At 44.9% G+C, this 21,589-nt stretch overlaps 1 protein-coding gene and 1 long non-coding RNA gene across 2 annotated transcripts in view; one reads left to right on the forward strand and one right to left on the reverse strand.

The window, feature by feature from the left end:
* Window positions 1–3,296, forward strand: part of LOC138672901 (uncharacterized) — an 87,705-nt gene extending 84,409 nt beyond the window's left edge. The window contains exons 3-4 of the long non-coding RNA XR_011319786.1: window positions 2,148–2,260; window positions 2,366–3,296. This is a non-coding gene — a long non-coding RNA (uncharacterized lncRNA). The remainder of the gene's footprint in view (window positions 1–2,147; window positions 2,261–2,365) is intronic.
* The window catches only part of SCARF1 (scavenger receptor class F member 1), an 85,075-nt gene that overhangs the window by 10,325 nt on the left and 53,161 nt on the right, over window positions 1–21,589 (reverse strand). Inside the window, exons 7-8 of the mRNA XM_069761342.1 lie at window positions 7,006–7,109; window positions 2,115–2,226 (exon numbers count right to left, since the gene is read on the reverse strand). Coding sequence (XP_069617443.1) covers window positions 2,115–2,226; window positions 7,006–7,109 — 216 coding nt within the window. The remainder of the gene's footprint in view (window positions 1–2,114; window positions 2,227–7,005; window positions 7,110–21,589) is intronic.

The following is a 21,589-nucleotide window of genomic DNA, read 5'->3' on the forward strand; positions in this document are numbered from 1 at the left end:
GTGTGGGGAGATGATGTCATTGATCCATGACGAGCAACTTGCAAAACCCAACATGGAACACAGCAGAGGGCAGCGGACCCAGGAGAAGGGAGCATAGACTGGGATACCCAGGACAGGCGTGTAACAGCTTGTGACCACTGCAGCCAATCTTTGTGCTCAGCTGATTTGCTGATGTAGCTGGTACCAGCTACTGAGCCCAGTGATTAGCTTTAGTTGTGATGTCATCGCTGCAGCTGATCAACAACGACTGGAGCAGCAGAGAAGAAGTAGCACTGTATATTGGGAGGGAGACTAAGGCTGGTTTCACACTTGCGTTTCAAAACGCATGCGTTTAAAAAAAATCGCATGGTGAAAAAACGCATGTAAACTCGTGCAAACGCTGTGGTTTTTTGACGCATGCGTTTTTGCATGTGGTGAAAAAAACGCGGCGTTTTGACGCATTTACATGCGTTTTTTCATGCGTTTGCGTTTTTTAAAAGTAAAAAACCCACTATAAACAGAAAGAGCTAGGGTTAGGGGTAGGGTTAGGGGTAGGGATCCTAACCCCTAACCCTAAAGGGATCCTAACCCTAACCCTACCCCTAACCCTAACCCTAAAGGGATCGTAACCCTAACCCTACCCCTAAAGGGATCCTAACCCTACCCCTAACCCTAAAGGGATCCTAACCCTAACCCTACCCCTAACCCTAACCCTACCCTTAAAGGGATTAGGGTTAGGGGTAGGGTTAGGGTTAGGGGTAGGGGTAGGGTTAGGGTTAGGGGTAGGATCCCTTTATCAATTTTATGGTGTGGGGTGGTTTATCAGTGTGTTTTTTTTTGTTTTTTTTTAAATGCATGTGGTTAAAAACGCATGCGTTTACATAGACAGCAATGCATTTTTTTGCCGCAAAAAAAAACGCAGCTAAAAATACTACATGTTGCATTTCTGCAACACAACGCATGCAGAAAAAAACGCATGCGTTGCAAAAACGCGTTAAAACGCAAACAAAAAACGCATGCGTTTTTAATGTTAAACATAGGGAAAAAACGCATGCTTTTTTTGCGTTTTTTACTGCAAAAACGCAAAAAAAAACGCAAATGTGAAACCACCCTAAGATGTTCTGAAGGAAAGAGCAGGCAGGTCCTGTTTTAGTAAGCTGTTCACTAAAATTGTGTGTAAAGGCAGCAGCTAGTGGGTTATTTTGCATTTTGTGTAGGACCACAGGTTTTCTAAAACTAGCCCTGGTTATTTTTGTATTGTGGATGCCTGTGGTATGGGAGTATTGCCGCTCTGTATATATTGTAAAGGAAAATAATATTTTTTTTACTATGGGCCTTAAAACTAACAGGCAGCTAGGTGCCAATATACAGCTCTGGCAAATATTAAGAGACCACTGCAAAATGTTTAGTTTGTCTGATTTTTCTCTTTATAGGTATATTTTTCAGTAAAATGTAAATTGTTATTTTATTCTATAAACTTCTGACAACATGTCTCCGAATTTCCAAGCAATAAATTTTGTATTTTTCTTCTGACAAAGAAAAATGGTCAAAATAAAAAAAAGAGTGCTTTCAAACCTCCAATAATGCAAAGAAAACAAGTTCATAATCATTTTGAAGCAACAATACTAATGTTTTAACTCAGGAAGAGTTCAGAAATCAATATTTTGTGGAATAACCATGATTTTTAATCACAGCTTTCATGTGTCTTGGCATGCTTTCCACCAGTCTTTCACACTGCTCCTGGCACAAAAATGTAAGCAGTTCTTCTTTGTTTTTTTTCTGCACGTCGGAAAATCGCTCAGCGATGGGTCCTGCGCTGTCCATTGTTGGCTATAATGGAAGCCTATGGACGCAGGAACCGTCGCTGCCTGTCACACACAGGAATCCAGCTACGTATCACGTTTTTTCCCTCTGAGCATGCCTGGAAGGATTTTCAAGGCAGGGAAAAATTCTCTCTCTCTCCTCTCTCTCCCAGAATCTTATATTATAAAATTCGTCCAGGAACTCAGTCGACGCATCCGTCATAATACTGGATACGTCACACACGTTTTCCTCTATTTTCAATTGATACGTCATTTCACTGCACTATGACACAGCCAACGACAGAAATGTGAAAGAGGCGGCCTAAGACTTACCTGTCTTTATTTTCTGGTTCATTATTTCCGCAGCAACAACAGCAGCAGAAGAGCAAGAGCAGGAATAGAGGAACGAGAACCCCCGCAATTATGGCTCCTTTTTGGCTGGAGGCTACAACAAAACAAACACATCCAGAAATAGCAGGGTATATAGCAAGTTATAAGAGATACACATACTCGTTTTACTCATATTTTCTACATGTCTTCATTTTAATAGTTTGCCATTTTAGTATTTTCTTTCTTTTTTTCAGAAATATCAACGTAAGAAAAATGTAATAACATTGTGTCCACCCCAAAATGATATCAGTAAAAACATTGGCTCAAGTCACAAGAACCCCCCCGATCAAACAGTTCTATATTCTGAAAACTCAAAATGTTATGGCTCTTTAAAAATGGTATCACAAGCAAAAAAAATGTTTCTTTGCAAATTTTTGAATTTTTTTCACCATTTAAATAAAACAAAAAAGACTAAAGGGAACCTGCTATCTCTGAAAATGCTATTTACTTGCATATATAGGGTTAATCTGCAGGTAAATAGCATTATAATGTTTCCTGGTCGCATTACCTTGAACTTATTTCCTCTCAGGAACTGTCGACTTTCAGTCATAGGGTGGAGACAGATCGATTACAGTCACAGCACTGTACACTATACTGTAGGTAGTGGCTGCACCACATCACTGCAGAGCAAGCTGTCAATCAAAGTGCCAGGGCATGCTTACAACCACCGCTCACTGTAGAGTGTGCTGCGCTGAGCGATGACTGCAGCAGCTTCGTGCACGCCTCTATAACATCAGTATGGTGACCTTCACTTTTCACAGCCACCAACATGCCATGCAACACAATTGCAGATGCTGATCAGTGTCCACGGCAGCCAGGAGCATTCTTACGGCCTCCATGTCTGCCTTGTCGATCTCCTATGAAGCCTTTCCTGAGGTTGGGCTTCATAGGAGATTGTCAGTTTTGCAATACACTGCAACTTTATGCTTTTCCATAGGCAATCTAACGACCAAAGGGTCAAGTCCCCTAAGGGGACTAATCAACTATCTACAAAGCATAAAAAAATAATAAATATTTATATAAGTTTAAATCAACCACTGCTTAAACGGAATTTTCTAACTGTAAACAATTAAAGTTTGGTATTACCATCTGTGTAAATGCTTGAACAAATAAAATCTAAAAATATATATAGCATATGGTGAATGTGTAACACCCCAAGTAACCGGTTGTTACAGTGATATTGCCCTCTTTTCGTGGAGGGCGATATCATGCTTGAAGGCAAGGAAGATTCCCTTTACCAGGTAATGCATCCACATTCAACACATTCTGAATCCAGGCTAGAAGAGGGAGCTCAGGACCCGGATTCAGGGGAGCTTCCCCAGCCCTAAGGGTGCGTGTCCGTGGTCCGTAATGATGGAGAAGAAAACCCGCTCCACCCAAAGCGCCGCCACCTTCTGTACGCGCGGTGATTCCGGATGTGTTCATTGCACACATCCGGAATCACCGCACCCTCTACATAGGACCCTGTTATTTACCTTGCGGCAACGGAGCATCGCTGCAAGGTAAACAGACATGCTTCGTTCTAAAAAGACGCGCCACATGTCCGGAAATGCAGGGCCACCGGATGCATGTTCGCACGCATAGTGGAGATGGGATTTCATAAAATCCCTTCCACTATGCTGTAACATCTGTACGCTGCGGATTAAACGCTGCGGCTGTATGCAGAGTTCAATCCGCAGCTAATCCGGATGTAATCCGGCATGTGGAAACATACCCTAAGTGTTCTGGTCTGGAGGAGGAGTTAAGTTAGTTGGTGAGAGACAGTGGACAGAGAAGTAAGTCTGGAACAGAGAGCTGCAGGTCCAGGGAAAGGAAGTGAACCCGAGGGGTTGAAAGTGGTGGAGCTACTGAGGAGAAAGAGGGGAACTGTGACCGGGCACCCTCAGAGCCAAAAGCAGAGGAACCAGGCACTGGGAGCCCGAGGCTGTGTTGTACTCTAGGACACATAGCAGAGCCGGCGGGCATAGGACAACATCACCCCAGAGGACCCCTTTAAGCAGCGTTGGTTCCTCTGACCGAGAACCACAGGTGGCGTCATGAATAAACTTTATTACCAAATTCCCTTTAAAGACTTTCCCCTTTTATTGAGTGCCCAGAGCCACGGAACGGGTCGCAGCCACCATGATATCCCCTTTAAAAGCGACCAGACCCGGTACCGAGTAACCCCACTGCCCAGGTGGGTGACTCAAATGCAGAAACAGTAAAAGAAGGTGGCTGGCCCAACAGTTTCCATCGCTGATTTTAGATGTAAACTATGGCTGAAATCAGAGCCACTGGCTCAGTACTCCACCACTTAAAGCCTCAATACACATTGAACTAAAGGTGTCCAAAGTCGCCGATAGTAGAGAGATCATCCAACAGTCTAATTTGTGTAGGAAAGAAGGATCTATTTGACTTCCAACTCCCAATCATTTTTTGCTCTAGGCGATAAGCAGCTGCCACAAGAGTCTAGCAGTGGCTTTCTCAAAGACAGCACAGGAATGCTCGGATTTTGTTACAATATATAGTGAAGCAGTTCTCCTATGTGGCATGGTGGGGTTTTAGTTGTCTCACAAATTGGAGGATGTTTTTGACTTCTATATCTGCACCACCTATAGCTAAACCACTCTTCTATTCTTGGACTCATTCAAAGCGAAAGAATTACGGTACATGTGGCAAACTTTCTGTCACTAGCTTGCGCTCACTGCTAAAACTGTAATCTCAGGTTCCTACATGTGCGCATTAGCACTGGAGGAGCCCAGCACCTTGTTCAGTGTTAGGGCGGGCATCATACAGAGTGGTTGTGGACACGCTCTGATTTTTGGCTCCTACTAGTCTATAGAACTGCGAAGTACAGCACTTTGCTATTTTTGGCAGTCCTACAGAAAAAGAAAAGATCGGAAGTGAAGCATATGAACCTCTGCTCCATTTAAGACGTGCTGCAAAGTTCCCTTCACAGGGTTCCCAAACCCCAATTTTGGGAACGCTTAGGGACCAAGTTGTTGGACCTACAGTGCCTTGCGAAACTATTCGGCCCCCTGGAACTTTTCAACCTTTTCCCACATATCATGCTTCAAACATAAAGATACCAAATGTAAATTTTTGGTGAAGAATTAACAAGTGGAACACAATTGTGAAGTTGCACAAAATTTATTGGTTATTTTAAATTTTTGTGGAAATTCAAAAACTGAGAAGTGGGGCGTGCAATATTATTCTGCCCCTTTACTTTCAGTGCAGCAATCTCACTGCAGAAGTACATTGTGGATCTCTTAATGATCCAATGTTGTCCTAAATGTCTAATGATGATAAATATAATCCACCTGTGTGTAATTAAGTCTCTGTATAAATGCACCTGCTCTGTGATAGTCTCAGGGTTCTGTTGAAGCACAAAGAGCATCATGAAGACCAAGGAACACAACAGGCAGGTCCGTGATACCGTTGTGGAGAAGTTTAAAGCCGGATTTGGATGCAAAATGATTTCCAAAACTTTAAACATCCCAAGGAGCACTGTGCAAGCGATCATATTGAAATGGAAGGAGTATCATACCAATGCAAATCTACCAAGACCCGGCCGTCCCTCTAAACTTTCATCTCAAACAATTAGAAGACGGATCAGAGATGCAGCCAAGAGGCCCATGAGCACTATGGATGAACTGCAGAGATCTACAGCTGAGGTGGGACAGTCTGTCCATAGGACAACAATCAGTCATACACTGCACAAATCTGGCCTTTATGGAAGAGTGCCAAGAAGAAAGCCATTTCTCAAAGATATCCATAAAAAGTTTAGTTTAAAGTTTGAAACAAGCCACCTGGGATACACAACAAACATGTGGAAGAAGGTGCTCTGGTCAGATGAAACCAAAATCGAACTTTTTGGCAACAATGCCAAATGATATGTTTGGCGTAAAGGCAACACAGCTCATCACCCTGAACACACCATCCCCACTGTCAAACATGGTGGTGGCAACATCATGGTTTGGACCTGCTTTTCTTCAGCAGGGACAGGGAAGATGGTTAAAATTTATGGGAAGATGGATGGAGCCAAATACAGGACCATTCTTGAAGAAAACCTGTTGGAGTCTGCAAAAGACCTGAGACTGGGGCGGAGATTTGTCTTCCAACAAGACAATGATCCCAAACATAAAGCAAAATCTACAGTGGAATGGTTCACAAATAAACATATCCAGGTTTTAGAATGGCCAAGTCAAAGTCCAGACCTCAATCCAATCGAGAATCTGTGGAAAGAGCTGAAAACTGCTGTTCACAAACGATCTCCATCAAACCTCACTGAGCTCGAGCTGTTTGCCAAAGCAGAATGGGCAAGAATTTCAGTCTCTCGATGTACAAAACTGATAGAGACATACCCCAAGCGACTTGCAGCTGTAATTGCAGCAAAAAGTGGCGCAAGAAAGTATTAAGTTAAAGGGGCCGAATAATATTGCACGCCCCACTTTCAGTTTTTGAATTTCCATGAAAATTTAAAATAACCAATAAATTTCGTTCAACTTCACAATTGTGTTCCACTTGTTGATTCTTCACCAAAAATTTACATTTGGTATATTTATGTTTGAAGCATGATATGTGGGAAAAGTTTGAAAAGTTCCAGGGGGCCGAATACTTTCACAAGGCACTGTACATTGATCTAAAGTTTTTTTCCCCCCAATCTTATTGATAACTTGTTTTGGGGAATAATCCTTTAAGATGATAGGTCTTCAAAGCAAAATGTAGTCATTTTTCAGGTGTAGGTGTTTGTATTTGAGACACAGGAGAGGAATGATATTCAAAGAAAAAGTATAGGAAAGCTGCACATGAGGAGGTGGAAGATGTGAATATGAATAGTTGAAAACTTGCTTACTCAGTAGACATGTTCCATGCTTGGGGTCACATGGGCCACCACTGCAATCACAGATGATTGAACAGTTGAATCCAAAATATCCATGAGGACATGATTCATTGCAACTGCAGACAACAGGAATTAAAAATGTCATTAAATAACATTCTGTATAATTCTTCGTTTAATAACTCAAACGATATATGTAGATGGGTGCGCACATTAATCGGTGTGAGTAGTAGATACTATTTAGTTTGATATTTTGAACCACCACTCCAGCATTTTTTCTTATTGCATCACCGGAGTGGAATCACTAATGAATGTTCCCGGGATGTAGCAGAGTAATTACCAGCCGCCGACTTCTGCTCTCACCGCTGCTCCTGTCAGTCTTTTACAGGCTGTGACCTGCTGGATTGCTCCAGTGTTTGCGGGTTAGCCGGAAGTCACTTCCCAATATAAGGACAGCACTCCACAGGTAGGTGAATTTAGAGCTCCTTTATTCTGCCTTTTGTTGCAACGTTTTGATCCTACAGGATCTTTATCAAGCACAAAAGGCAGAATGAAGGAGATATAAATTCACCTACCTGTGCAGCGCTGTCCCTACTTTAATATTGGATGTCTGAACCTTTTCCAAGATTTACTCCTTGGTTCTGACGTGCGCTACAACCTTGGGAAATGTTAACCCTGTGTTTGCATGAGGTGCTGTGAGCTAAGGAGTATTTGATTCACTTTTCAATGTAAGTCTATGAGAGCCCGGATGAGGCCCCCGAAGACCTACATCAAGAACTTGTGACTGATACCTCTGACTTCTGGTCAGTCAGGAGCTGTGGTCACAAGATGGTGGAACGGGACTGGAGCGGTACTGGATAAAGCACAAGATGGCAGCTGCTAAGTATTTTTCTAGCTGAAGAGAACAGACAATGGTGTCTCTGGGGGTCAAATTTAAAAAATAAAATCCAAAGTGGTGCTTTAAGCTACCAATAAAATTCATGGCATGTGGCTATGCTGAAGAGAAGGTTTGTAACGTTTAGTTATGTGAGAGATTTCTGACCGAGGCAAAGAAAAACATACTAACTTGTGCCGAGACATTGTAGAATATTCACCCACTTGCCAATCACAAACAGCACCATCAAGATATATTGAGATTATTTAGGTAATTATATACACGTTGACTGGAGAGAACCATGTGATGCACAGTACCATATAGTATAAGCAAACTGCATCATCTACAGAGATAATATTGGACTCGGGAGCTAGGGGTCCACCAGCAGCATTGACTCTGGGGGCCCAATGTTTAGCTACATACAAATATGACATTACCCGTACTTCTATTTTTATATAATAAGAAACTATGAATGATGAGATGCTGCCTTTGTCTGTAAATAGCCAATCAAGTGTATAGTTCAAACTGCCGCTCATAGTGGGGTGAGGGCTTACTCCTGCACAAGGGTCCACCAATGGCTTCACATGTTCCCATGTGGGCTGAGTACAGCCTGTACACAGATGGGTCATAGGGTGCCTAGTAAATGTCATAAATTGTTTAGGAACATTATGCAAACTACACTGGGCAGACTGTCATACTGTTCCCACTCACTATCATAAATACAAAATAATGCCCACATATCTGCCCACAAAGTCAGTGGTGAAGTGATGGAGGGGAGATACGTGTCACAAACTAGAATAATTTCCTCCAGCACACTGTGTGTTGGGACAGTTTATATAAAGTTATTTGATGGGCTGGTTTTAGTGGACCCCCATAGAGCAGGTGGGAGAAGGTCCACGTATCTCCCCCTGCAGTGTCCTTACAGGACCTGTGTGATGTCAGGATCATGTGATCAGTCACATGATGGAATGATCACAAGGTCTGAGCTTAAATGGCTGACTGCTAAGGGTATGTGCACACGCTGCGGATTTTGCTGCGGGTCCGCAGCGGTTTCCCATGCATTTACAGTATAATGTAACGAAATACACAGTGCACATGCTGCGGAAAAAAACGCGCGGAAACGCAGCGGTTTACATTCTGCAGCATGCCAATTCTTTGTGCGGATTCCGCTGCGGGTTTACACCTGCTCCAATAGAAAACTGCAGGTGTAAACCCGCAGCAGAATCCGCAATAGAAACCGCGATAAATCCGCAGGAAAAACCGCAGCGGTTTTGCACTGCGGATTTATCAAATCCGCTGCTGAAAAATCCGCAGCCCTCACAGATACGTGTGCACATACCCTAAGGGTATGTGTCCACTTTCAGGATGGCCGGCGGTATCGCCGGAGCGGCTTTGCCGCTCTGCGGCAAGCCCCGCCCCCTTTCTGGGACGCGATGATGCCGGATGTGTTCACAGCACACATCCGGCATCATCGCTCCCCACCATAGGGCCCTGTGCTATATCTTGCGGCGACGCAGCGTCGCCGCAAGCTATACGGACATGCTGCGATCTGAAAAGACGCGCAGCATGTCCGGAGTCGCAGGGCCGCCGCGTGCGTGTTACCACGCATAGTGGAGACGGGATTTCATTAAATCCCCTCCACTATGCTGTAACATCTGGACGCTGCGTGTCTGACGCTGCGGCTCTATGCAGCGTCAGACACGCAGCGTTTCCTGCACGTGGAAACACACCCTTAAGCTTCCAGTGTTCAGGAGGTGCCTGGAGAGAGAGCACTCCAGGAAAGAGTGTGCTGATCTGAACTGTGGACATTACTGCCTGATAGCAGGCTGATACCCGCTAGGAAAAGGACTGTTTCTTTTTGTTTCTTTGTTTTACTGTTTTGCCTGGAAGGGCGTGTTTAATTTCCAAAGCTTGGTTTATGCTGTCTTTAATAAACCAAGCATTTTCATAAAGAGACAGTGTTCAGGTTACACCTCTCTGTCCAGCCAAGTGAGCCACTGTACCACAAAACGTATAGATGCACTATGCATCAACATGCTGCGATTAATGAATACATGAATTCCTCTTAATGAATTTGTCGCATGTGCGCTCAGATATACTGTACATTATAGTGCTTTATTAAATGCTCCTCCCTCCAGTCTTGACTGAACACTCCTATAATAATTGGGAGAGCAATACTGCCTTCTGCAGCTAGTAAACTAAAGTCATGAGATAAAAGAAAAATATATGTAAATTTGTAATGTAATTAGATGTAATATACCAAGAATCTTTGTAAATCAAACATATTGTTTCTCTTCAATATTTTTTCAGTTGCCATATCAGACACCCCAATATTTTATAAAAAGCTGTGCTGGACAAAACATTCTGGATATTAAAGGTGTAAACTCCTAGATATCAGACGTGCTACGCATACTTTGATTTTAACCCAAATAGTTCTATTTGCAGGTATAGCAATGCCAGGTAAGGGCAGTCCCACACGTCCAGATAATTCCGGTACTGGAAACAAATCGGTACCGGAATTATCCGTGTCCGTGTGCCCTACGTTTCTGTGGTACATCAGTGTGGCACACGAGCGGCACACGTGTGCCGCCCGTGTGCCCACTGGGTACCAAACGCACGGTGCTGGGTACCACACGTACCAGCATCTGGTGCTGAAGCTGCGATTCATATGTTCCCTGCAGCAGCGTTTGCTGCAGGGAACATATGAATATTAGTGTTTAAAATGCAGATCCTCCCTTTGGGAGGCAGAGCCGCATATTCATGATTGTAATCGGCGGCCCCACGTGACCGCATACAGGAGACGCTGCGGCCAGGAGAGGACGCTACAGCGAGGGATCCGGAAGCTAGGTGAGTATTTTAATCACAGCGAGGGGGCGCACAGGGGGTGGGGCGGGGGGGCACCTGGATCTGCATTTTAAACACTAATATTTATATGTTCCCTGCAGCAAACGCTGCTGCAAGGAACATATGAATCGCGGCTTCAGCACCAGTGGGGGGACAGCGCTTAATGTAGCGCTGTCTCCTGCACGGCACACGGACTGCACACGGACAATGTCCGTGTGCGGTACGTGTTTTACACGGACCCATTGACTTTAATGGGTCCGTGTAATCCGTGCGCTCCCACGAACACTGACATGTCTCCGTGTTTGCCACACGGAGACACGGTCCGCAAAAAATCAATGACATCTGAAAAGATGCATTGATTTTTATGTGTCTACGTGTGTCAGTGTCTCCGGTACGTGAGGAAACTGAGACCTCACGTACAGGAGACACTGACGTGTGAGACTGGCCTAAGTTAGGGCTAAATCCTAGCTCTGGAGGCTTTGATTACACCTGGATAGCTCTGCATATAAACAGGCTAGGTGCACACGTTTGAACCAAAACTGCATTTCCTATGTGGATTCTATCTAAGGCCTAATGCTAATGCCTACCAGAGCAAGTGAATCCCTACATGGGATAGTAATGCACAAATTCCAGCATTATCTACAACATATTTATACCTTCTAAAATAAGCATCTGTACATCTGAATACTAAACTATGTTTTGGGATTAAAGAGAATCTGTCAGAAGGATGAACCCTTCTAAGCCGTCTATATGGACATCCAGATCATAGAAAGCTGAATACAATGATACCTAAATATCTGTGATCCAATGTCTTAATCCAGAGAAATCCACATTTTTCTTATTATGTAAATGAGCAATTAAAATCTATTGGCAGGACATATATCTACTTGAGAATCTGTATCTAGGGCATATTTTAAATGAAGGAGGGCATTAACAGTGTGAGACATGTAATGTCTGACAGTCTGCTCTCCTGATATCACTGCAGAGCTGTGTGTGATTCCAACTAACATTTCTTCAGCTTCCATGTCAGTTGCCAATGTGGGGAGAGGAGCCCAGAAGAGCTGACAGCACTATGAGTGGGAAGTGGGAAGGTACAATTGCAGATGTGTTTGTAATGAGACAATGGCCAGTTCTGCTGTACTATGTTAGTGGTAATCACACACAGCTCTGCAGTGAGATCAGGAGAATATGAGAACAAAAGCAAAGGAAAGTTCTTGGTGGTAGGGTGCCCTAGATAAAGTGGATATTAAAGTGAAAGTAATAATCCTGCATCAAGAAACTGGACGTATGTGAAATAAATGGACCGTCGGAAATAAACTAGGGAAAAACAAAGAGAGAGGCCGATCATAAAGTACATACACAATGTAGTGAAAAAAAACAGTAATAGTTTATTGAATTACATCAGGTAACAATAACAGATGAACATATCAATGTACATGAAAAGGATTAAAAATTAAATAAAAACAGGGATGCACACCCAGACATGAAAATGACCATAGTAAGGAGGGAGAGAAAGGCAAAATGTTGAATAAAAATAAACATACTCAGACAAATGCATACAGGTGTATAAAGGATCTGTAAAACATATAAAGTGCATACGAGGAGTTGTAAAAAAAAATGTATAAATATCAGTAAAGTGCTAGTGCACAACAACTCCAGTAGATGTCACTGTAGACCCACAATATACAGTGGGGGGGGAAAGTATTTAGTCAGCCATCAATTGTGCAAGTTCTCCCACTTAAAAATATGAGAGAGGCCTGTAATTGACATAATAGGTAGACCACAACTATGAGAGTCAAAGTGAGAAAACAAATCCAGAAAATCGCCTTGTCTGATTTGGCAAGATTTCTTTTGCAAATTATAGTGGAAAATAAGTATTTGGTCATTAACAAAAGTTCATCTCAATATTTTGTTATATATCCTTTGTTTACAACGACAGTGGTCAAAAGTTTTCTGTAAGTCTTCACAATGTTGTCACACACTGTTGGTGGTATGTTGGCCCATTCCTCCATTCAGATCTCCTCTAGAGCAGTGATGTTTTGGGCCTGTCGCTGGGCAACACGGACTTTCGACTCCCTCCAAAGGTTTTCTATGGGGTTGAGATCTGGAGACTGGCTAGGTCACTCCAGGACCTTCATATGCTTCTTACGAAGCCACTCCTTTGTTGCTCTGGCAGTGTGCTTGGGATCATTATCATGCTGAAAGACCCATCCACATTTCATCTTCAATACCCATGATGATGGAAGGAAGTTTGCACTCAAAATCTCATGGTACATGGCCCCATTCATTCTTTCATGTACACGGATCAGTCGTCCTGGTCCCTTTGCAGAGAAACAGCCCCAAAGCATGATGTTGCCACCCCCATACTTCACAGTAGGTATGGTGTTCTTTGGATGCAACTCAGCATTCTGTCTCTCCCAAACACTACGAGTTTTGTTTCTACCAAACAGTTCTACTTTGGTTTCATCAGACCATATGACATTTTCCCAATAATCTTCTGGATAATCCAAATGCTCTCTCGCAAACTTCAGACGCGCCCGGACATGTACTGACTTAAGCAGGGGGACACACGTCTGGCACTGCAGGATCTGAGTCCCTGGCAGCGTAGTGTGTTGCTGATGGTAGCCTTTGTTACGGTGATTCAAGCTCTATGCAGGTCATTCACTAAGTCCCCCTGTGTGTTTCTGGGATTTTTGCTCACCGTTCTTGTGATCATTTTGACCCCACGGGGTGAGATCTTGCATGTAGCCTGTTATGACCTGGTGGTTAGGAGCACCCTGCACGACCTGATAGTTAAACTCACACAGGACAAGCTCTGGAATGTGGGAGCTCTTCTGACCGCAGGCCCTAATCCTGTCACAACAACTAGAAATAGCCGTGGAGCGTTCCTGACTCTCCCTAGACGCCTCTTCACAGCCTAAGAGCTAGCTAGCCCTAGAGATAGAAAATAAAGCCTACCTTGCCTCAGAGAAATTCCCCAAAGGAAAAGGCAGCCCCCCACATATATTGACTGTGAGTAAAGATGAAAGTCACAAACGCAGAAATGAAACAGGTTTCAGCAAAGGGAGGCCAGACTTACTAAACAGACAGAGGATAGGAAAGGTATCTTTGCGGTCAGCACAAAAAACTACAAAAGACCACGCAGAATGTGCAAAAAAACCTCCTCACCGACTAACGGTGCGGAGATGCCACTCTGCATCCCCGAGCTTCCAGCTAGCAAGACAAAATCATGATAACCAGCTGGACAAGGAAACAATGAACATTAGCTTCTGCTGGAGAAGACCGGTCACCAGAAAGATCCAAGAGCTAACTGAACCAATGCAGGAACATTGACAGCTGGCATGGAGTAACGATCTGAGTGGAGTTAAATAGAGCAGCCAACCAAAGGATAAACCACGTCACCTGTGTAAGGAACCTCAGAAGCAGCAGCTTCACTCACAGCCACCAGAGGGAGTCCATGGACAGAACTCGCTGAAGTACCATTCACGACCACAGGAGGGAGTTCGACAACAGAATTCACAACAGTACCCCCCCTTGAGGAGGGGTCACCGAACCCTCACCAGAGCCCCCAGGCCGATCAGGATGAGCCAAATGAAAGGCACGAACTAGATCGGCAGCATGAACATCAGAGGCAAAAACCCAGGAATTATCTTCCTGACCATAACCCTTCCACTTGACCAGGTACTGGAGTTTCCGTCTCGAAACACGAGAATCCAAAATCTTCTACACCACATACTCCAACTCCCCCTCGACCAACACCGGGGCAGGAGGATCAACGGAGGGAACCATAGGCGCCACGTATCTCCGCAACAACGACCTATGGAACACATTATGGATGGCAAAAGAAGCTGGAAGGTCCAAACGAAATGACACAGGATTAAGAACTTCAGAAATCTTATATGGCCCAATGAAACGAGGCTTAAACTTAGGAGAGGAAACCTTCATAGGAACATGACGAGATGACAACCAAACCAAATCCCCAACACGAAGTCGGGGACCAACACAGCGCCGGCGGTTAGCGAAACGTTGAGCCTTCTCCTGGGACAATGTCAAATTGTCCACCACGCAACCTGTCCACCACCGTATCCACACCAGGACAGTCCGAAGGCTCAACCTGCCCTGAAGAGAAACGAGGATGGAAACCAGAATTACAGAAAAAAGGAGAAACTAAAGTAGCCGAGCTTGCCCGATTATTAAGGGCGAACTCAGCCAAAGGCAAGAAGGACACCCAATCATCCTGATCAGCAGAAAGAAAGCATCTCAGATATGTTTCCAAAGTCTGATTAGTTCGTTCGGTTTGGCCATTAGTCTGAGGATGGAAAGCCGAAGAAAAAGACAAATCAATGCCCATCTTAGCACAAAAGGACCGCCAAAACCTCAAAACAAACTAGGAACCTCTGTCCGAGAAGATGTTCTCTGGAATGCCATGCAAACGAACCACATGCTGGAAAAACAATGGCACCAAATCAGAGGAGGAAGGCAATTTAGACAAGGGTACCAAATGGACCATCTTAGAGAAGCGATCACAAACCACCCAAATGACCGACATCCTTTGAGAAACAGGGAGATCAGAAATAAAATCCATGGAAATATGCATCCAGGGCCTCTTCGGGACCGGCAAGGGCAAAAGCAACCCACTGGCACGAGAACAGCAGGGCTTAGCCCGAGCACAAGTCCCACAGGACTGCACAAAAGAACGCACATCCCGTGACAGAGACGGCCACCAAAAGGATCTAGCCACCAAATCTCTGGTACCAAAGATTCCAGGATGACCAGCCAACACCGAACAATGAACCTCAGAGATAACTCTACTAGTCCATCTATCAGGGACAAACAGTTTCTCCGTTGGACAACGGTCAGGTCTATCAGCCTGAAACTTCTGCAGCACGCGCCGCAAATCAGGGGAGATGGCAGACAAAATTACCCCCTCTTTAAGAATACCCGCCGACTCCGGAACACCCGGAGAGTCAGGCACAAAACTCCTTGACAGGGCATCAGCCTTCACATTCTTAGATCCCGGAAGGTATGAAACCACATAATCAAAACGGGAGAAAAAAAGTGAACATCGAGCCTGTCTAGGATTCAACCGTTTGGCAGACTCGAGATAAGTCAAATTCTTGTGATCTGTCAAGACCACCACGCGATGTTTAGTTCCTTCAAGCCAATGTCGCCACTCCTCGAATGCCCACTTCATGGCCAACAACTCTCGATTGCCAACATCATAATTGCGCTCAGCAGGCGAGAATTTTCTAGAAAAGAAGGCACATGGTTTCATCACCGAGCCATCAGAACTTCTTTGCGACAAAACAGCCCCTGCTCCAATCTCAGAAGCATCAACCTCGACCTGAAACGGGAGCGAAACATCTGGCTGGCACAACACAGGGGCAGAAGAAAAACGACGCTTCAACTCCTGAAAAGCCTCTACAGCCGCAGAGGACCAATTGACCACATCAGCACCTTTCTTGGTCAAATCAGTCAACGGTTTAGCAATACTAGAAAAATTAGCGATGAAGCGAAGGTAAAAATTAGCAAAGCCCAGGAACTTCTGCAGGCTCTTCACAGATGTCGGCTGAGTCCAATCATAAATGGCCTGAACTTTAACAGGGTCCTTCTCGATAGTAGAAGGGGAAAAAATGAAACCCAAAAATGAAACCTTCTGAACTCCAAAGAGACACTTTGACCCCTTCACAAACAAGGAATTCGCACGAAGGACCTGGAACACCATTCTGACCTGCTTCACATGAGACTCCCAATCATCCGAAAAGACCAAAATGTCATCCAAATATACAATCGTGAATTTATCCAGGTACTCTCGAAAGATGTCATGCATAAAGGACTGAAACACAGATGGAGCATTAGAAAGCCCGAATGGCATAACCAGGTACTCAAAATGGCCCTCTGGCATATTAAATGCTGTTTTCCATTCATCGCCCTGTTTAATTCGCACAAGATTATACGCCCCTCGAAGATCTATCTTGGTGAACCAACTAGCCCCCTTAATCCGAGCAAACAAATCAGACAGCAGCGGCAAAGGATACTGAAATTTGACTGTGATCTTATTAAGAAGGCGGTAATCAATACAAGGTCTCAAAGAGCCATCCTTCTTGGCCACAAAAAAGAACCCTGCTCCCAATGGTGACGACGACGGGCGAATATGACCCTTCTCCAAGGATTCCTTTATATAACTCCGCATAGCGGCGTGCTCTGGCACAGATAAATTAAACAGACGGCCCTTAGGAAACTTACTACCAGGAATCAAATTAATAGCACAATCGTAATCCCTATGAGGAGGTAGGGCACCGGATTTGGGCTCTTCAAATACATCCCGGTAATCTGATAAAAACTCAGGGACTTCAGAAGGAGTGGAAGGCGAAATTGACAACAATGGAACATCACCATGTACCCCCTGACAACCCTAGCCGGACACAGACATAGATTTCCAATCTAACACTGGATTATGGACCTGTAGCCATGGCAACCCCAAAACGACCACATCATGCAGATTATGCAACACCAAAAAGCGAATATCCTCCTGATGTGCAGGAGCCATGCACATGGTCAATTGAGTCCAGTACTGAGGCTTATTCTTGGCCAAAGGCGTAGCATCAATTCCTCTCAATGGAATAGGATACTGCAAGGGCTCCAAGAAAAAACCACAGCGTCTGGCAAACTCCAAGTCCATCAAATTCAGGGCAGCGCCTGAATCCACAAATGCCATAACAGAATAGGACGACAGAGAGCAAATCAGAGTAACGGACAAAAGAAATTTAGACTGTACCGTACCAATGGTGGCAGACCTAGCGAACTGCTTAGTGCGCTTAGGACAATCGGAGATAGCATGAGTGGATTCACCACAGTAAAAACACAGCCCATTCCGACGTCTGTGTTCTTGCCGTTCAGCTCTGGTCAAAGTCCTATCACACTGCATAGGCTCAGGCCTATGCTCAGAGAATACCGCCAGATGGTGCACAGCTTTGCGCTCACGCAAGCGCCGATCGATCTGAATGGCCAAGGACATAGACTCATTCAGACCAGCAGGCGTGGGAAATCCCACCATGACATCCTTAAGGGCTTCAGAAAGACCCTTTCTGAAAATTGCCGCCAGGGCACACTCATTCCACTGAGTAAGCACAGACCACTTTCTAAACTTCTGACAGTACACCTCCGCTTCATCCTGACCCTGACACAAAGCCAGCAAGATTTTCTCTGCCTGATCCACTGAATTTGGTTCATCATAAAGCAATCCAAGCGCCAGAAAAAACGCATCAACATCACGCAATGCAGGATCTCCTGGCGCAAGGGAAAATGCCCAGTCTTGAGGGTCACCATGCAACAAAGAAATAATGATTTTTACTTGTTGAACGGGGTCACCAGAGGAGCGGGGTTTCAAAGCTAGAAACAGTTTACAATTATTTTTGAAATTCAGAAACTTAGATCTATCCCCAGAAAATAAATCAGGAATAGGAATTCTAGGCTCTAACATAGGATTCTGAACCACAAAATCTTGAATGTTTTGTACCCTTGCAGTGAGATGATCTACACAAGAGGACAGACCTTGAATGTCCATATCTACACCTGTGTCCTGAACCACCCAAAGGTTTAGGGGAAAAGAAAGACAAAACACAGTGCAAAGAAAAAAAAATGGTCTCAGAACTTCTCTTATCCCTCTATTGAGATGCATTAATACTTTTGGCCAGCTGTACTGTTATGACCTGGTGGTTAGGAGCACCCGGCACGACCTGATAGTTAAACTCACACAGGACAAGCTCTGGAATGTGAGAGCTCTGCTGACCGCAGGCCCTAATCCTGTCACAACAACTAGAAATAGCCGTGGAGCGTTCCTGACTCTCCCTAGATGCCTCTTCACAGCCTAAGAGCTAGCTAGCCCTAGAGATAGAAAATAAAGCCTACCTTGCCTCAGAGAAATTCCCCAAAGGAAAAGGCAGCCCCCCACATACATTGACTGTGAGTAAAGATGAAAGTCACAAATGCAGAAATGAAACAGGTTTCAGCAAAGGGAGGCCAGACTTACTAAACAGACAGAGGATAGGAAAGGTATCTTTGCGGTCAGCACAAAAAACTACAAAAGACCACGCAGAGTGTGCAAAAAAAACCTCCGCACTGACTAACAGTGCGGAGATGCCACTCTGCATCCCCGAGCTTCCAGCTAGCAAGACAAAATCATGATAACCAGCTGGACAAGGAAACAATGAACAAATGATAACTATCAGGAACTTAGCTTCTGCTGGAGAAGACCGGTCACCAGAAAGATCCAAGAGCGAACTGAACCAATGCAGGAACATTGACAGCTGGCATGGAGTAACGATCTGAGTGGAGTTAAATAGAGCAGCCAACCATAGGATAAACCACGTCACCTGTGTAAGGAACCTCAGAAGCAGCAGCTTCACTCACAGCCACCAGAGGGAGTCCATGGACAGAACTCGCCGAAGTACCATTCACGACCACAGGAGGGAGTTCGACAACAGAATTCACAACAGTAGCCCCAGATGGAGGGAGATTATCAGTGGTCTTGTATGTCTTCCATTTTCTTATTATTGCTCCCACAGTTGATTTCATGACACCAAGCTGCTTGCCTATTGCAGATTCAGTCTTCCTAGCCGGGTGCAGGGTTACAGTTTTGTTTCTGGTGTTCTTAGACAGCTCTTTGGTCTTCACCATAGTGGAGTTTGGAGTGTGACTGTTTGAGGTTGTGGTCAGGTGTCTTTTATAGTGTTAACAAGTTCAAACAGGTGCCATTACTACAGGTAATAAGTGGAGGACAGAGGAGCCTCTTAAAGAAGAAGTTACAGGTCTGTGAGAGCCAGAAATCTTGCATTTTTGTAGGTGACCAAATGCTTATTTTCCACCATATCTTGCAAATTAAATCTTGCCAAATCAGACAAGGTTTATTTTCTGGATTTGTTTTCTCATTTTGACCTCATAGTTGTGGTCTACCTATGATGTCAATTACAGGCCTCTCTCATATTTTTAAGTGGGAGAACTAGCACAATTGATGGCTGACTAAATACTTTTTTTTCTCTACTGTAAATATATGTAGTCATATTAATGGTATAAGGGCATGATGAGACAACATATTAGCAAGGTACTCAAAGAAGAAAAAAGTTAAATGATTATGTAAGAAGACTTAATGGAGAAGTAAGAGTACTTACAAGAGTAATGTAGGGCTCACTCTCCTGGATGGCGTCCACAGTGGGTCTACAATGACACCTACTGGAGTTGTTGTGCACTAGCACTTTACTGATATTTGTACATTTTTTCTACAACTCCTTGTATGCTTTTTCTATATTTTACAGATCCTTTATACACCATGCATTCGTCTCAGTATTTATATTTATTTTTATTCAACATTTAGCCTTTTTCTCCCTCCTGCCTACGGTCATTATCATGTCTGGGTGTGCGTCCCTGTTTTTAATTAATTTTTAATCCTTTTCATGTACATAGATATGTTCATCTGTTATTGTTACCTGATGTAAGGTAAGACCTGTCAGCCTAAGGGACGGGCAGTGGCGTATCTGGGGGGGGGTGGCAGCCGGCAGGGGGGCGCAGTCGGGCGGCCTAATGTGGCGATCCGCAGTGTCTCCCCCGGCGGATGCATTCTGCCGCCCCCGGTCTGGGAGTCAGCTGTTCTCTGTGCCGACTGTCAAGCTGACAGCCGGCACAGAGAAGCTGCAGAGCGCCGACTCCCAACAGGTGCGGAGGTGGAGGGGGGCCCCTGCAGGGTGGCTGTGGCAGGCAGGGAGAAATCCCTGCAGCTCCGCTGCCTACAAGAGAAAATAGCAGCGGAGTTGAAGCGATCTGTCTTCCTGCTTCCTGCCCACGCTTCCTCTCACACAGACGTGCCGCTGGATGACGTCATCATTCAGCGGCCGGCTGTGTCAGAGGAAGGCGATGGAGATGCTGTGGCAGAGCCCGAGGAGAGGTGAGAGGGGTGTGTGTGTGTGTGTGTATGTGTGTGTGTGTGTGTGTGTGTGTGCGTGCGCGCGTGCATGCGTGTGTGTGTGTTGCGCGCTGCAGTGGAATGTGCAGAGAAGTAAATGGTGTGTGTTTGTGTGTGTGTAGGGGGAGGAGAGGGCAATGATGGGGATGGTGGTGGAGGAGGAAATGATGGAAGTGGTGGAATGGGCAAGGATGGGGATGGTGGTGGAATGGGCAAGGATGGGGATGGTGGTGAAGGAGGAAATGATGGAAGTGGTGGAATGGGCAAGGATGGGGATGGTGGTGGAATGGGCAAGGATGGGGATGGTGGTGGAGGAGGAAATGATGGAAGTGGTGGAATGGGCAAGGATGGGGATGGTGGTGGAGGAGGAAATGATGGAAGTGGTGGAATGGGCAAGGATGGGGATGAGGAAATGATGGAAGTGGTGGAATGGGCAAGGATGGGGATGGTGGTGGAGGAGGAAATGATGGAAGTGGTGGAATGGGCAAGGATGGGGATGGTGGTGGAGGAGGAAATGATGGAAGTGGTGGAATGGGCAAGGATGGGGATGGTGGGGGAGGGGGAAATGATGGAAGTGGTGGAATAGGCAAGGATGGGGATGGTGGAGGAGGAGGAAATGATGGATGTGGTGGAAAGGGCAATTATGGGATTGCTGGGGAGGAAATGCTTTAGGTGGTGAAACGGGCAATGATGGGCATGACGGAGAAGGCAATGATGGAGGTGGTGAAGAGAGCGATGATGGGGTGGGGTAGAGGACAATAATATGTGTGTGGACAATTTGAGTGGGGATAGGGGGATTTATTATCTGTGGGGAGAATTTGGGGATGGGGGAATTTATTATGTGTGGGGTGAGATTTGTAGTGGGGATGGGGGATTTAATGTGTGTGGGAGACTTGACACAAAATGAAGAGCAATATATGAGG

The sequence above is a fragment of the Ranitomeya imitator genome, chromosome 3, assembly GCF_032444005.1.
Source record: "Ranitomeya imitator isolate aRanImi1 chromosome 3, aRanImi1.pri, whole genome shotgun sequence".
In the NCBI taxonomy this organism is placed as follows: Eukaryota; Metazoa; Chordata; class Amphibia; order Anura; family Dendrobatidae; genus Ranitomeya; species Ranitomeya imitator.